Source organism: Pectinophora gossypiella, chromosome 2 (assembly GCF_024362695.1).
Source record: "Pectinophora gossypiella chromosome 2, ilPecGoss1.1, whole genome shotgun sequence".
NCBI lineage: Eukaryota > Metazoa > Arthropoda > Insecta > Lepidoptera > Gelechiidae > Pectinophora > Pectinophora gossypiella.
The window spans coordinates 18300786-18316491 of record NC_065405.1 but is presented as its reverse complement, the minus strand read 5'-3'; the positions used below and the strand labels follow the sequence as shown (position 1 = coordinate 18316491).

General features: G+C 40.3%; 1 protein-coding gene across 1 annotated transcript in view; it reads right to left on the bottom strand.

Annotated features, from left to right (window-relative positions):
* Positions 1–15706, bottom strand: part of LOC126375910 (Down syndrome cell adhesion molecule-like protein Dscam2) — a 91817-nt gene that overhangs the window by 29546 nt on the left and 46565 nt on the right. The window contains exons 3-4 of the mRNA XM_050023004.1: positions 14871–15013; positions 1139–1300 (exon numbers count right to left, since the gene is read on the bottom strand). Coding sequence (XP_049878961.1) covers positions 1139–1300; positions 14871–15013 — 305 coding nt within the window. The remainder of the gene's footprint in view (positions 1–1138; positions 1301–14870; positions 15014–15706) is intronic.

Sequence of the window (15706 nt, the reverse complement as noted above, 5' to 3'; positions counted from 1 at the left end):
AATTTTTCATCGTAAAAGTTTGGAACTGAAAATCATTAAAAAAATCATGTATTTTTTACAGGGAATTCCGCATAATATCAATTCAGATGCGTGGTCTGAATCATTCCCCTCAATATTTGTTACGATGTCACTAACACCATGACATGTATAGTCAAGATTAAACTCGGATATATGTCCATGCAATATAAAGTATAAGTTTGTATATTTTCAGTAACCGCAAAGAAGATGAAAGTTGAAATTAAAATATAATACGCCAGATATTGTATTGAGGTATACCTACGTATAGCGTCGGTTATTCAACAAGCTAATACTCTGACAGAAGCTTTAGTTTGTATGTGGAGTGCTTACATAATACATTGTCTTTGAAATGAGAAGACGTAAGATACTCCTCACGTCCGCACTATCCTCAAACGCTTTCACAATGAACAACATCCAGCGTTATTTTACGAATAAAAATTTAGATTCCCTCTCTTCAAATGAAATAGGAATAACAATCATCAACAAAAAATAATTTAAGAAACATAATTTAAATAAAAAACTGCGATAAAGAAACGGATAAAAGTTTGTAATCCGACAAAATTGAAAAGAAATAGGCGTTTGCGTCCGAAATTGTAAATTGGACGTTAATTACTCATCATGGCGGCGATCGAGAGAAAACTCGGAATGAGACCGTTAATCGAATTCTGGGCGTGCAATCGAGAGAATTAGAAGTCGTAAAGAAAGCCGAGTTTGTTTCTGTCGCGGGCAGCCGGCGGAGGAAAAATCCACAATTTTCGCGTCTAGCCTCACGAAAGGGCAATAATCGGCGGCTGAGCTCCGACGGGAAATTAATTTCGATTTATAAGTTCCTCCGTTGGCGAGCTTCCAGAGGCATTGTGTGGATCAGGACAATGTTTGAGTTTCATGAGCAGCCCCGGATGTACCCACGCAGAGATACCGCTGTTACCAGATGAGCTAGCTTCATAAAGTTAAGTAGGTACTTTGAATAACAATATTTTATCTATTAATCGCGGTGTTTTTGTTCTTTTAATATTCAGAAGACAAATTAAAAAAGTAAATATAATTCTGTGACCTGACACGTACTAGCGCTATGTTAGAATGGCATAGATTTTCGAAAGGAATGCTTGTTAGTACTCACCGGCGTCGGCGGGCCCAGGTGCCAGCAGCTGGCCATCCTTGTACCAGGCGCTGACCCGCGCATGCGCGGCGACGGCGGGCGGCAGCGCGCAGCCCAGCAGCGCCGCGCCGCCCGCCGCCGCCGCCGGCGCAGTTACGCGCGCCTCCCACCATACGTCCATCACTGAAACCAACAAATACATTATAACACAAATTCGTATGAGCACTAAATGCATAACTTTGCAGCAGATAAACAAAATCGCGTCCGTAACTATCAAGATGAACAGTAATTCGTCAACTACAATATTCTCGTAGCAGCTAGACTGCTACGGTTCGTAGAAGTCGTAGCAGCTACGTCTGCTACGGATCGTAGCAATGAATAATTTTGCTTTTAGAAAAGAAACCGTTACGATTGTGTTGGATCATTGAAGCCACTTATTTTAGTTATTGTTAATTTTTTTCGTATTTAAAGGTTAACTTCGTTATAAACTCACAAAATACACATAACTATAAATTATTTATGATATTCAGATAAATGATCATTTGTTTATCTTTACATTTCTACTGGCAACTATACCTATGAAACTTTTAAAACATCACCTTTATCTTGACAATGAAATGTTAGAGGTTTCAGAGCAATTATAAAGAGTTAATGCCATCAAATTATAAATTGTAACTAGAAATCTTTAGAGAATACTGAGTCAAAAATAGATTGTCGGCTGGCTGTTAATGGCACACTTTTCATTCAATTATACGAAAGAGAAAGTATTCAATAGTTTAATGTTTAGTTTCCTGAATGCATATTCAGTTCCGTGACGAAAAGAGCATTAGGCGAACGTGGGGTCTCATATTATATAGTTGTCTTCAATGTACTTATACGAATTTAATTTTCAATTCACATTAATCATTTTGTTCCTCTTACCTACTAGTGACCCAAATTACTGTTTAAACAGTCACCCTCGGAAGCTGGGAGTTCCGCAATTTTGTAAACAACAGGAAAAATAAATTGATCGGTATTATTTTAGAAGACATACTTATGTATTATTTAAATGATAGCATTTTTTAAAATAATCGTGATAGAAATGCAATCATGAAATATTTGTCAGTTCGGATGTTTTTCGCTAGGGTGGCAAAAAGATCAGTGCAGTCAAGTCAAATCAAGTTAGCAGTGTTTTAATTGTGACATTTCTTGCATTATACTTACCTACTTATTGAGAAATCTACGAAATCCTCCAATACAGATAGACAAACAAATAGCTAATCCGCCTTGTATTTTTTTTTTTTTGTAATTGTTTATGAAAATTTTAAATGATTATTGTCTTGTTTTTGTATGTGGCGTCCATTTTCGACATTATAGAACAGAAATAAACTATTTCTATTGTAGAATGTCGCGAAGTAGAAGTAATTAATGTTTTATTTGAAACAATTAAAAATGAAACTTTTCAAATTAAAACTATTATCATTATCCGGCTCGTGGGATACCCTAGCAGAATAAATGACCTGCTGCGTTTGACTCGAATATTTTAGGTCTGGCTACCCTCGTCACACAATGCCACCCCCCCCTTCCCCCCCTCCAAACCCGGTGCCATGACATGACAAGTTCTGATGCAATTAATTACACGTCCGTCCTGTCCCTTCCATCCGGCATTGCTGCAATGCAACTCGATCACTATTGAAATACGTGGGCGACATTACAGATAGCGTCATTACGGTTCACCGCCTACAATAACATATCACGTATTTATGTGGCAACAGCCTAATGTCCCACTGCTGGGCACAGGCCCTTTCCTCAATCAACCGGAAGGGGTATGGAGCATACTCCACCACGCTGCTTCACTGCGGGTTGGAGAGGTGTTTTACGGCTAATAGCCGGGGCCAACAGCCACCACCTACCGGTCGGTCTAATTAGCTCGGATTAGCTCGGTGAAGCGCGGGTACTAGTTCTTCTTGGGATAGTTATATCCATTAACTCAAGCCATGCAAAATAAGACCTTATGGCATTCCAATGCTCTATAGGTACCCTACAAAAAAATATCTTATCTTTCTTAGACTATTACCGTTTCGGATAAAAGAAGTACGCAAGTTTGAACTTTTTCTTTGACTGGTGCGCATGAAATACTATAACACCTAGTGGTGTTATAGTCTTTCTCCATACCACAGATTTTGTAATAATTAGTAGATGATCTATAATACCATACATACTAGTAAAAAATAAAGAAGGTTTTTTTTTATTGAATCTGAAATATCCATAGCAACACACAAGTGACATATCAAATTGGCCTCTGTAAACTATACAGGGTATTACTGACATCGTAACCAGTACTGAGGAGATTGACTCAGAATCACCATCCTCTGTATTCATTACTATGTCACTCATACCCCGTATACTGGTACAAGTCGCCATACAAGTACGTATGTTAGCGACACCGTAACGAATACTAAGGGGGATGATTCAGAGTTGATATCAAATCTGTCGGTAAATTCATAAAAAAAATTGGTTTATTTTATTGTTTTTAGTTCCATACTTTTGCGATGGAAAATTCCACTTGATATCAACTCAGAATCGTGGTCTGAATCATCCCTCAAAGTTCTCGTTACGATGTCACTAAGGCCCTGTATATTATGAACCGCAGCCAGCCCTCGTATAATATTAACAGGGAGTGATCAAAGCTGCGGAGCCAGCCGCGTGTGAAATTGATTTACAGAACACCCACCACATAGGGACGCGGGCGGCGTTAACCTGAACGTTTAGTATAGACAAGCTGTTCTGTATGATAAACATTATTGGGAATAGCCGTGAGCTTAAATTTATATTATTTATAAAACATTATTTATACGCTCATGGATATATTAATTTAGTATCTACAATAATATGAATTAAGTATGATTCTGGTTTTGGTTCAGGTATTACAGTCTATTGATATCCCATTGCTAAATACAAGCGGATCTGTCTAAAAAGGCCAGATTGAAGCAATTTCCTTATAAACATAATTTTACAATTTGATATTTGTTTACATTGCCAATTTACTGCAAATATCAAACTGCAATACTGCTTTTTAAATGAATTGCTTCAAAATGGCCTTGTTATGCCCCCAGATCTCAATACATACATCGCAGGGGATAGAGAGCACATTCTACCACGAATTAGTGGAAAACACACAGACAATAGAATTTTTTTCCTAAATTGTTGCAACCTGGCACCGAATACAGGACCCGATAAGTTATATCAACACATAATTTTAAGAGTTGATTTTCAACTTAGAACTTGCGACACTTTAAATCCACACTTAATATTTATTTAGCCGCTGAACCGATTTAGACTGTATTTGGGTGAAAAACAAAAAATATAGTTTTGTCTGAAATCACCTTCTAATGCGGTCACAAAGGGAAAACAAAAAAAAACGTACCGCGCGTTATATACGAAGTCCACGCGGACAGCGTCGCGAGCGGAAAGGTAACCTCGATATACCTATTTGCTGCCGTAGTCGTTGCTCAGTCAATACCAATCTTTAACTTTGCAAAGTAAAATACGAAAACTAATCCATATTTGAATATACATTTTCAGTAATGAGTGTAGAAGCTATGGCGCAGCAGATATGAAAATGAAGCTTGAAGCAATAAGTTGACGCGCGCAGATGACGGCGCGCTATGAATAATAAGCTCGCTTTGATTTCCCTCGCCACCACACCGCCACCACGCAGGTGACCCGCCACTCACTGCAGATACACAAATCGCTATTTAACTACCTGAAATAGGTATTTTTACCATGAACTAGATTAGCTTTCTGTTAGACCAAGGATAGATAGTGAGCCGTAAGCTTGCCGAGGCGTGGGTACTTTGTTCATCTTGCAATGGACGTACCTCTGACTACCCCATTTGGGATATAGTCGTGAGCTTATGTTAACTAGATTAGTCGCTTTAAAGATTCACATAATTTATACATAATAAACTATATTTAACGTTGATACGTGATTAAATGTTAAATAATAAAAACAATTAGCGAATTACTTATCTCTTTTAGCATATTTGATTATTGAATCAAATAATATTATAGTAATAATATTATAGTATTAATTGTAATACTCAATAATTAATAAACCCTCGCTATATCTATAGATCTCTCTCTCTCTATTTAAGAGCTGCGCTCTTGTCGGTGGAGTAACCGCCATTCCTCTCTTCTTCCCGCCAAAACCTTCACGTCCCGATACGACACGACCTGCACCTTCATAACGTAACATAACATAACAAATACTTACCTTCTCTTTTATTTGTTGTTAGGTCTACCCCTTCCTCTCTTGACTTCAATTTTTCCTACTATAATGTTTGTTATAAATGAATCGTGTCGTATCAGGTGGCCAATCTTATTTCCTCTCCGGTTCTCTATAGTCTTCAATATGGTTCTCTTTTCTTCAACTCTTTCCAGCACTTTTTCATTTGACACCATTTCAGTCCAGCTTATACCCTCCATCCTTCGCCAACACCACATCTCAAACGCTTCCAACCTCTCTCTGTCTCTCTGTGTCATAGTCCACGTTTCACCTCCATAGAGTGCAATGCTCCAAATATATGATTTAATAAACCGTTTCCTTATTTTTATCTATAGATACTCGTATTAAATAAATCGTCTCTCATTTTTACTAACGACGAAGGAAAAGAATGATAAACACATAGTTCATCAGTTTTTGTTTTTAAATGCATAAATTTATTTTCATGAGTTTTACATTATACTTAAGACGTCATACAGACCTTGTTCTGTTTCTTTTTTACTTGTGTGTTAAATACAACTTAATATAGTTTATAACTGAGACCACCTCTTTAACGGTCTCCGTGGTTCAGTGGTTGAGCGTTGTGCTCACCATTCGGAGGTCCCGGGTTCGAATCCCGGTGGGAAAAAATCACAAAAATCACTTTATGATCCCTTGTTTGGTTAGGATATTACAGGCTGATCACCTGAATGTCCTTAAGTATATTATCCATGCTTCGGAAGGCACGATAAGCCGTTGGTCCCAGTTGCTACTTACTGATGTAAGCACGTAGTCGTTACATGAGCCATGTCAGGGACCCTTGGCGGCTCAATAACACCCTGACACCAAGCTCGATGGGGTTGATCATCCACCTCATAACCCACACGATAGTAAAGGACTGCACAGAAATAATTCATATATTATGCAAACACTATTTTAATCTGAATCTAGACCAGATTAGCAAGCACTATAAAACAGTGTTTCAAATCGTGAGTGCAGGTGTGTCTTTGTTATCAGAGCAAATCGCGTATAACATTCACAGCGGTGTACGTTTGAGTCGGCGCGCTGCAAGCTCGCTTTAATTAAAATTTTAATGAATATGCACAATTTTATCTATTCTCATCAGTGGGAGATTTGAAAACACACTATGCGATCTCATGGGATCCGCTTTGAGGATAGTCGAAGACTGGTGCACTAGGCACAACCTATCGGTAAATCCGTCCAAGACGGAACTTATACTTTTCACAAATAAACGGAAATTGGATAACTTAAAATTACCCAAACTTTTCGGCACAAATCTCAAATTAAGTAGCGAAGTCAAATACCTGGGCGTTATTCTAGACAATAAGCTGCTATGGAACAAACACCTAGAAAATAAACTGGAGAGAGCCTGCATAGCGTTCTGGCAATGCAAACGGCTCATGGGGAAAACATGGGGACTCTCACCTAAGATCACGCTTTGGCTATACAATACCGTGATAAAACCATTACTAACATATGGAGCAGTCGTTTGGTGGCCCAGGACCGAGCTCAGCACAACCATTACAAAGCTACAGCAGTTCCAGAGATTGGCCTGCTCTGCTATTACCGGCTGCATGAGAACTGCACCTACTGCAGCACTAGAAGTAATTCTGAGCTTGCCACCCCTGGACCTGATCGTTAAACAGGAAGCCACGATGGCAGCGATGAGACTTCGCAACACCGGGATATGGGATACAAATGGCATAGGCCCACATACCAAAATTCTAGACAGGGCAATACAACATCAGAAACTTTTACTCGCCCCATGCGACAGAATCCCACAAACACAGATTACAGAAAGAAATTATGTGATAAGTCTGCAGGAAACAGAGCGAGATCAATCCGGCATCAGGGAACTCCGCATCTACACAGATGGTTCCAAAATGTCCTCAGGGACGGGTGCCGGAGTTTTCTCTCTCGACTTAAACATTCAAAAATCAGTGGCTTTAGGAAAATACAGCTCCATTTTTCAATGCGAATGTGTAGCCATAATTCAGGCCGCCAGCACAGTGAGGAAGAGAAATGTCAAGGGTTATGACATCAGAATCCTCTCAGACAGCGCAGCTGTCTTACAAGCCCTAAATAGTGACAACATAACCTCGGGGCTAATATACGAGTGCCACAGAGAACTGCAGAAGATGGCCTTAACTAACAAGGTTACCCTGCAGTGGATTAAAGGGCACAGTGGATCGCTGGGTAATGATGCCGCCGACGAACTGGCAAGGAGAGGATCAGACACAAGGATATATGGACCCGAACCAATCCTACCGATACCTTTCAGTCAGTTACGCTCGTGGGTACGGGACCATACCCTGCAACTACACAACGACAGATGGGCACAGCTGCCCACATGCAGACAGTCGAAGGATATCATGCCTATGATATCCAAGAGCTTCACTCGTCGACTGCTTCGCTTAAACCGCAATGACCTTCGAATAGTAGTGGGCAGTATTACGGGTCACTGCCCACTCAACAAGCACCTATTTAACTTAGGGATAACGGACAGCCCACTTTGCAGAGGCTGTCTAGACGCAGAAGAAACTGCCCCCCATGTAATCCTGGAATGCACGGGAGTGTCAGCACAACGGGTAAAAATCCTCAAAGAAATGGGGTCGCTCCGCGAAGCCTGTGAAAACCCCAGGAGGCTTCTGAGCTTCTGGAAGGAGATAGGTTGGCTTACGTAGTCAACAATCACACGCATAATGGGCCATCTTAGAGTCTAAATGCGGAAAACAGAGCCCACTAACATAACATAACATAACAATGCACAATTTTGCAGCGCATAAAATTTTATTTGTTAATTCTTTCAATGGGATCAAATTGAAATTTTGCGAAAAATATCGCTTGCGATACTTAAGTATTATAAAATTTATTCATATTTACTTATTCACTAAACTTTTAATATCCCCCCAAGGAAATCTTCTCATAGAATAAAGTGAAATAAATTAATTTATTCAGTATTTTGCCTGTTTACAGGCTGATCGTTGCAAATTAAAAACGTGTTTTCAATGCCAATGGAAGGATTTGCTTTATAAACAAAGACTTTTGGAGATAAATTTAAAATATAAGCGGCGTACGTACAAATACGTCTTATGTTTGGTATAACTGCTTCGACGAGCAATCGAAGTCGGTTGTACTGACATGTATATACAGGGTGTTAGTGACATCGTATCGAATAATGACGGGGATAATTCAGACCATGATTCCGAGTTAATATCAAGTGGATTTTCCTGTCCGGAAATTCATAAAAATGTTTGTGCTTTTTTAAATTTTAAGTATTTTCCGTTCCATTCTTTTGCGACGGAAAATTCCACTTGTTATCAACTCAGAATCATGGCTTGAAACATCCCTCAAAGTTTTCGTTACGATGCCACTAACACCCTATATACATGCAGCGCCGCTTTATTAAGGAGTCAATTAATTGAGTTTAAAATTTAAGCTGAATTTGTATTGAAGGGTCTTTCTCACTGTGTACGAGTAGCGAGAAGCTGTTAATTTGCTTGCAATAAATCCAGAGCGCTCATTATTGTTTCTATTATTTGATTTATTTGCATATATTATCTAACTCTCGCGCCGCTACTGCACCGCCATGGTAGTATAGGCCTGGGTGACCTGCTTGTGTCACAGTGTTTTTTCCATCTTGTAAGGTGAAATAATTTGGCTGTTAAAATGTTTATCATCTATTTTATTACTTCTCTCTTCTATGGTGTGGGTTGTGAGGTGGATTACTAACCCTATCAACCCTGTCAGGGTTATTACTGATCCGCCATAGGCCCATGATATGACTCACATCATCATCATCATCATGTATTTTATTACTGTCTCTTCGTTAAACACTTTTACAAATGAATCAAATGCAGATACATCCACGATTTCTTTATTAGATATTAAATGCACATGCGCTGCATGCGGGCAAACAAGTCTGATTTATGTGATTTTAATTATTGGAATGGGCAGAATTACAGGTGTGCCATAACAGTTAGAGCGTTGGTCTCTCGATTTGAAGGAGTCGCGATTCCCGGTGGGGACTTATCAAAAAAGCACTTTGTGATCCCTAGTTTGATAGGGACATTGCAGATTGATCACCCGATTACCAGAAGGTCAGGAGAACCGTGGAGTACACGTAAAGTAGTCGGTCCCGACTACTAGTTACTTAAATAATGTAGTCGTTACATGGACCATTGGCGGTTGAATGGTATCTCTGATGAACGTCGGTGTGTGTCACAACCCACACGAGAGAAGATCCACCGTTTTCATTCGAAATAAGTACAAGTTATAGTCCAGACAGCATCGCCTGTAACTTATCGCCGGCAGTAAGGTATCTGCAGTTTGTTCGCTGCTCGTTTCTTTCGCCAAAGAAGTTAATTAGTCGGAAGGCCGCGCCGGCTGCGGGTTATGGCCGCTTTACATACCTCCTGCCGGCTACTGCTCAACCCATTCTGGGCCAGCCCCCGATTATGCATCAAATAATGCTCATTGCTTGGGCACTGGGTGGGATTAATTGTTAAATTATGTCGAGAGTAGATGTTTTTAACAAGAAAAAGAATTTATTATATTATTGTTGTTGTGATCTCAAAATGGTTGTGACAATCATCATTTACAACATTTTTTAGGAAACATGACATAAGCAGGCAATGCATTGCACATATATAAAACCAGCCCTACCGTAATAACAGCTTCAACTTGTAAGTAACAACTTTGTCAGCGTTTAGCTCCCCCCGGTATTAAAAGTAGCAATAAAGGGCGGTTGTTTGGCGGATCGCTATTGAAACGGCGCGCCATCAGCGCGAGATCACTGCCGAGCGATCAGCTGTCCATATGTGAGGCGCGCGCGCCACCACGCCGCCGCCTCTCCACGGCTGCGCCCCTCCACCTCACCACCACTCAACCACACTCGTGAAACAATACCCTTTGTATCCGAGAGCCATTAATCCGAGTACGTATTTTTAAGACCCTCAAGTTAACTGCACATTATTACCCGCCCCATTTTGATCTATATTCGTCTTTCATCCCGCCTCCGCTTCAATTTAATTCGTTTAATTAGCACTCAGCTCACCCTTAGACAGACGCGGCGTAATCATAACAAGAACATTAAAATTTAAATAAGAGACAACCTGTTTTAATATACTTTAAGATTGTATCTAATTACGGGAATAAGAAATACCTTTTTAAGTGTTTAGCGTTTAAGGCACTTGTAACGCGGGTGGAAGCGTGGAAATCTTTGAGATCTTCAATTAAACGACACTTCGTTTTTTTGCGAGGTGCGGAACAAAGGCGCCCTCTCGGTCCAGCGGGCGCGGGGGGGTGCGGCGCGCGCGGCGCGGAGGCATTGTTCTGGCGATTGCGAACTAAAAGGCGTGTGGAGAGCGCTCGACGTATCGCTGAGAGGCAAATCGGTTGATACGCCGAGTGCTGAGGACGCTTTGCCCGCGAACAATGAAAGTCGTTGAACAAACCCTCTCCACGTATAAACGCTATCCTAAACCAACAATCAATGGCAATCCCAACGCGTGTAGGAGGGATCGAACAAACACCCAGATTATATGAGTGTTTAATGTAAAATAACACGTTAAATTCAGTACGTGTAGAAAAGCGATGCTTAAGTTTGTTAAATAAATACAATAGTTCACGCACTACCGTGTGATGGGCGGTCAGGCCAGTGGCAGGTGCTCGACGGGGATGGAGGTCTAAACAACTTTCAGTGAGTGGCCGCAACCCCACCAACACTTTACAACGCCAGCATTCTTTTATATCATCACTCACTAGGATCACTTTTTTATATAAAATTCCGCCCTAAAAATGATTCTGCCATCGCAATAGATGAGATTCCTGAGAAATTCGTCGAGCGTTGATTCCATTAGTGAACCTTTTTCGCGGCTACACAAAGCAAGGATATTGGCCCGGCCCAATCTTGGGGTTAGGGCCGCTCCATGAAGAATGGTATTTGCATTCCTGGCAAGAGATTGATCCCGACTCACGCCTTGCCGAATGTCAATACGGTAGGTCAAGTGGCCACGTTCACGACGAATGAATTACTGGCTTTATCGTCGATTGTGAGAGCTGCTTTTTGTTTGTCGTATTCTCTGCTATTATCGAGCCCTTTCATGAAAGAAACGTACTGAGAAATTGTGTCAGCAGTGTACCATGTTGCCTCTGAGACGGAAGAATAGCAACTATATTTACAAAGTTCTCCGTTGTGTGTCACCGACGTAAAAGTTTGTTGGAAGCAATTGCAAACACCTAGGGTAAGTTACCTAACTTCGTCCACAAAAAATTCTTGTGAGAAACAATTCAATTTCATCTGTGTGGAAGGTTGTGGGGTTAGCATTCTCGTCACACGTCGGTCCCTTTAGCCGGCGGATTGAATATACGGCAGGCGAGTCACGTCGTGCGATGTTTTTCTACACAAGCGACAACGCGTGCGGGGGGCGGAGGGGTAAGGTCGACGTTTAGACTATCCGTTTAGTGAACGTAATCAGGTAAATAAATAATGTGAACGCAGCTCACGACTCCAAACTTATTTAGTGCAACGAGCTACGGCGGGGTGCGGGCGGGGAGACGTTCCTGAATAATACGTGAAAAGCTTAGAGAGAAAAGGCAAAAAGTGTGCAAACGCAGAATAATACTTTCTTACAAAGTTTATCAGGGCTAGGACAGTGTTATTGCAATTTTAGATGAATAATATATTCCTACTTTTTTGTTTCGAATTTTAGTTAGTACGATCGTGTTTGACCCAGGCAAAAAATATGTGAGTACTTAACCAGTTTATACAGAGTAGAACCGTACCTAGCTGTCAGTTCTAATATTAGATTCTAAAACTCAAGAATTTCTCATGGCTTTGTATACTTATTGTGAGTGGTAGTAATCCACTGTCAATGTATTCGTTAACGTAATCATGTCTATCAATATGCTGAGGAGATCACAAGGAACATACTGAAATCCATAAAGGAATCAATGTTTAAATCATAAACCCGCGTCCCGAAAGTCCATAATTTCTCACTCGACTTATCATAAATTATTCTGGTATCGGTGACCAAGCCCATACAAAATTGAATAATGTATTCGCTGAGGTCACTTTACACAGGTCACCAACCCTTATAATTCTATGAGGCGAGTACCTAACTCGTACTATAGGTACAATCTCGGACCTGGTGTATTTCAATTTTATCAGGTATTTTGATAATTTTATCAAAAACTGTTCTATTTCGAAATATATTTGTTACACTTATAATAATTAGTGAGCCAGCCCTTCAATCAGAAGAAGGGTAGTGTAGGGGGGGCGGGTCAGTAACAAGGATGAAAGGTACAATTACACTGACCTAATACTGAAAAGGCATAATTCCTTCTGTGACTGTTCTTCTAGCGATTTCACCAGCTCAAAGCGGTATAAGCTGTGATCGTATTAGACTAGGGCGATTAATACAGTATGATAAATAAGTAGGTCAAACTGGTAGAACCCTTGTCCCAGAAGGGATAATTCCCTTGAAAGATAAACCCGATTTCTGAGAGCTGTCAGTCGCCGACGTTGTTAGCAGCGACAAAAATCGTGGCTTAACTCGACTCGACGGGGTGAGTGTTGGCTAAGTGCATATTGAGACAAAACGGTCTAATGGCCCGGCCACCGCGCCCGGAGATGGCAGCAGCCCGCCAGACGATAACTAGACGGGACAGGCCGCTGCGTTGCCATGGAGACGGCACCTCTGTGATTGGAAAGCGCATCAAAACAGAACAATCTTTCTTGTTTATATATTTGCATTACTAACAAAATTTCGCAAAGACTTTACGTAGCTCTAATCATGTTTGATTATGTATTATGATATGATACGTTTTGTGAAATAGTTTTTGATTTATGAGGGGGCCAAAAGTGGCTCCAAACGGTTCGTATAACACACGGTGCGGCTCGCCAGTTCTGTTTCTTGAACTTGGCTTGACACGCTACCGCGTGTCTAGATGTAAACGAAGTAAAGACTTAGTACATAAAGTGCTTTATACTTGGAAGTACATTTAGAATATTATCTAGTAATATTTAATACAGCTGTTTTCATTATAAAATTGACACTTCACTCAAATCATATTATTATAATATAGAATGATACACATATTACTGTAAAGAGATTATTCATAAATTGAAACTCTATATCAAAAGGCTTATTGGAGCGTATATTATTTACTATAGCAACATTCATCAATATTAATGTGTACAATTATAATACTCGTTCAAATTAATATGTAATGATGCTTTATAAATAAATGATTTGTAATAGTACCAGTTTACAATAACGTGCGCCAGAAGCGATAGGTATAAGCGATAAAGCATTCTAACTGGAAAGCCTGATGCCTCATTAATGAAATTAAAATTTGTGATACCGCTTCCGCGTAAACGCTTTTATGTATTGCTATATGTTTGAATATTTCGCACGACGCTTTATTTTTATTCGTCGTTATTATGAAATTGAAGGTGTGGTGCAGTGTAACCAATAATACTGAATGTCTGAGGCAGCGATTAATTGTTGGGATTCGAACAAGTTCGATTTAGAAAGACTACTAAAGGTAGACCGAGATGGAAAGTAGAGCGTCGGCCGCGATATCACTTCCAATGCTACCAACTTTCGCAACTATTTCACTTGTTCTTATTTCATTGTTTCGTTGGCCTTTGCCTTTACTTGAAGTTTTCTTTTTGTATAGTGGTGTTTGCTATTTAGAGGTGAGGTGACTTTATCCACTCTGGATTTTCTGGAAACATTTCGTTTTGTGAGCGAATAATTATGATAAAAAATCTATCGTACTGAAGCCTATAAAATCATGTTGCTTGTCTTAAAAACCTAATAGGTAAATGATTCATATCAGGGGCGTTTGGCGACTCAATAGTAACCATGACACCAGGGTTGATGAGGTTGGTAATCCACCTCACGACCCATACGACAGAACAAGAAGAATAGGTAAATAATGTATCTGACAATTTTCTTTATTATTTTCGTAACTATAAATTCATAATTATTTTGATTAAATTTAATTAAACGTGTCAGCCAACCCCAAAATGGTGAACCAGTATTATTGTACGTGACGTCCCCCGCAGGTTGTGCGTGCGGTGGTGTTACAAGCGCCGCACAGCGTGGCGGCGGCGGTGTGGTCGCGGCCGTGTCGTCTTGTGGTCACACGCGGGTGCCATGTGCACACGGGTTAATATCTACATGACTGTTTGATTGTTGCTCTTCAAACTGTATGTATGTGGTACCAACACGTAAGTAGGCCCGAAATGCCAGTCTTGTAAAAGTATTAACGCTAAATTTAAAATGAAAAATATTAAAGAAAATACTTTATAATCAATAACTATATGAAGATTGAAATCCAATGAAATGATATTGTAAATATTTGTAAAAAGATATGAAAAATATAACATAGGTGCCGTGTTTCCAATTTATACCAAGAGAATGAGTACTGTGCATACGTGTGGGGAATTATATCATACATTTATAGTGTAGTACTGACCGGCGTGAACGCGCATGTCCCGGGAGAGCACGGTCCCGGCGCTGGAGGCGGCGCGGCAGCGGTACACGCCCGCGTGCACGTCGCTGCGGTACTGCGCCGCTGAGAACGGAGACAGCCACAGCGTGCCGTTTGGTAGCGCCTCCCTGCGGGCATAATACTTTATTAACACATTTTAAAATCAGCCCTGTTTCGAAAACGCGTGACTTTCATCGCCGTGTCACGGATTCGAGTCCAGCGTCGGGCTTTAAAGACCCTAGACAAGACACTAGCAGCGTCTTTCGAGTGTCGTTAACGTGCCAGCGTCAGCGCGACGTCTACGCGACGCCAGAGCCGCGTACGCTCGGCGTTCGGCAGCCGGCCAGCGCTGACATCGCGTAGCCGTCGCGCTGACGCTGGCACGTTACCGACACTCGAAAGACGCGGCTAGTGTGGGGTGTCTCTTAAACCATTGAATTCGACTTTATGAACTTAATTAAATTCTTTTCTGAATTATAGACGTGGTTTCCAGTTACCTTAGAGAATCTATTTATACTTAAATATCGTCTATTAGATTGGTAGTATTCTCTCAATTTCTTCCTTCTCAGTTCGATTCTTTAACAAATACTTACGTGGATTAATTATAAAAAACTTACACTAATCGTAACCATCGTAATAAATAATAATTAACCGATGATAAAATTTGAACAACAAATACTTAAATCTAGTTAGCAGACTGTGCGTTATTATTTTGATTTATAATATAATAATTTAATATATACAACGGGAGCAACAAGTACTTGATTATTATTATGGACACACAACTGAGCCATATAAGGCGATTTATGTCTGCGTAATGA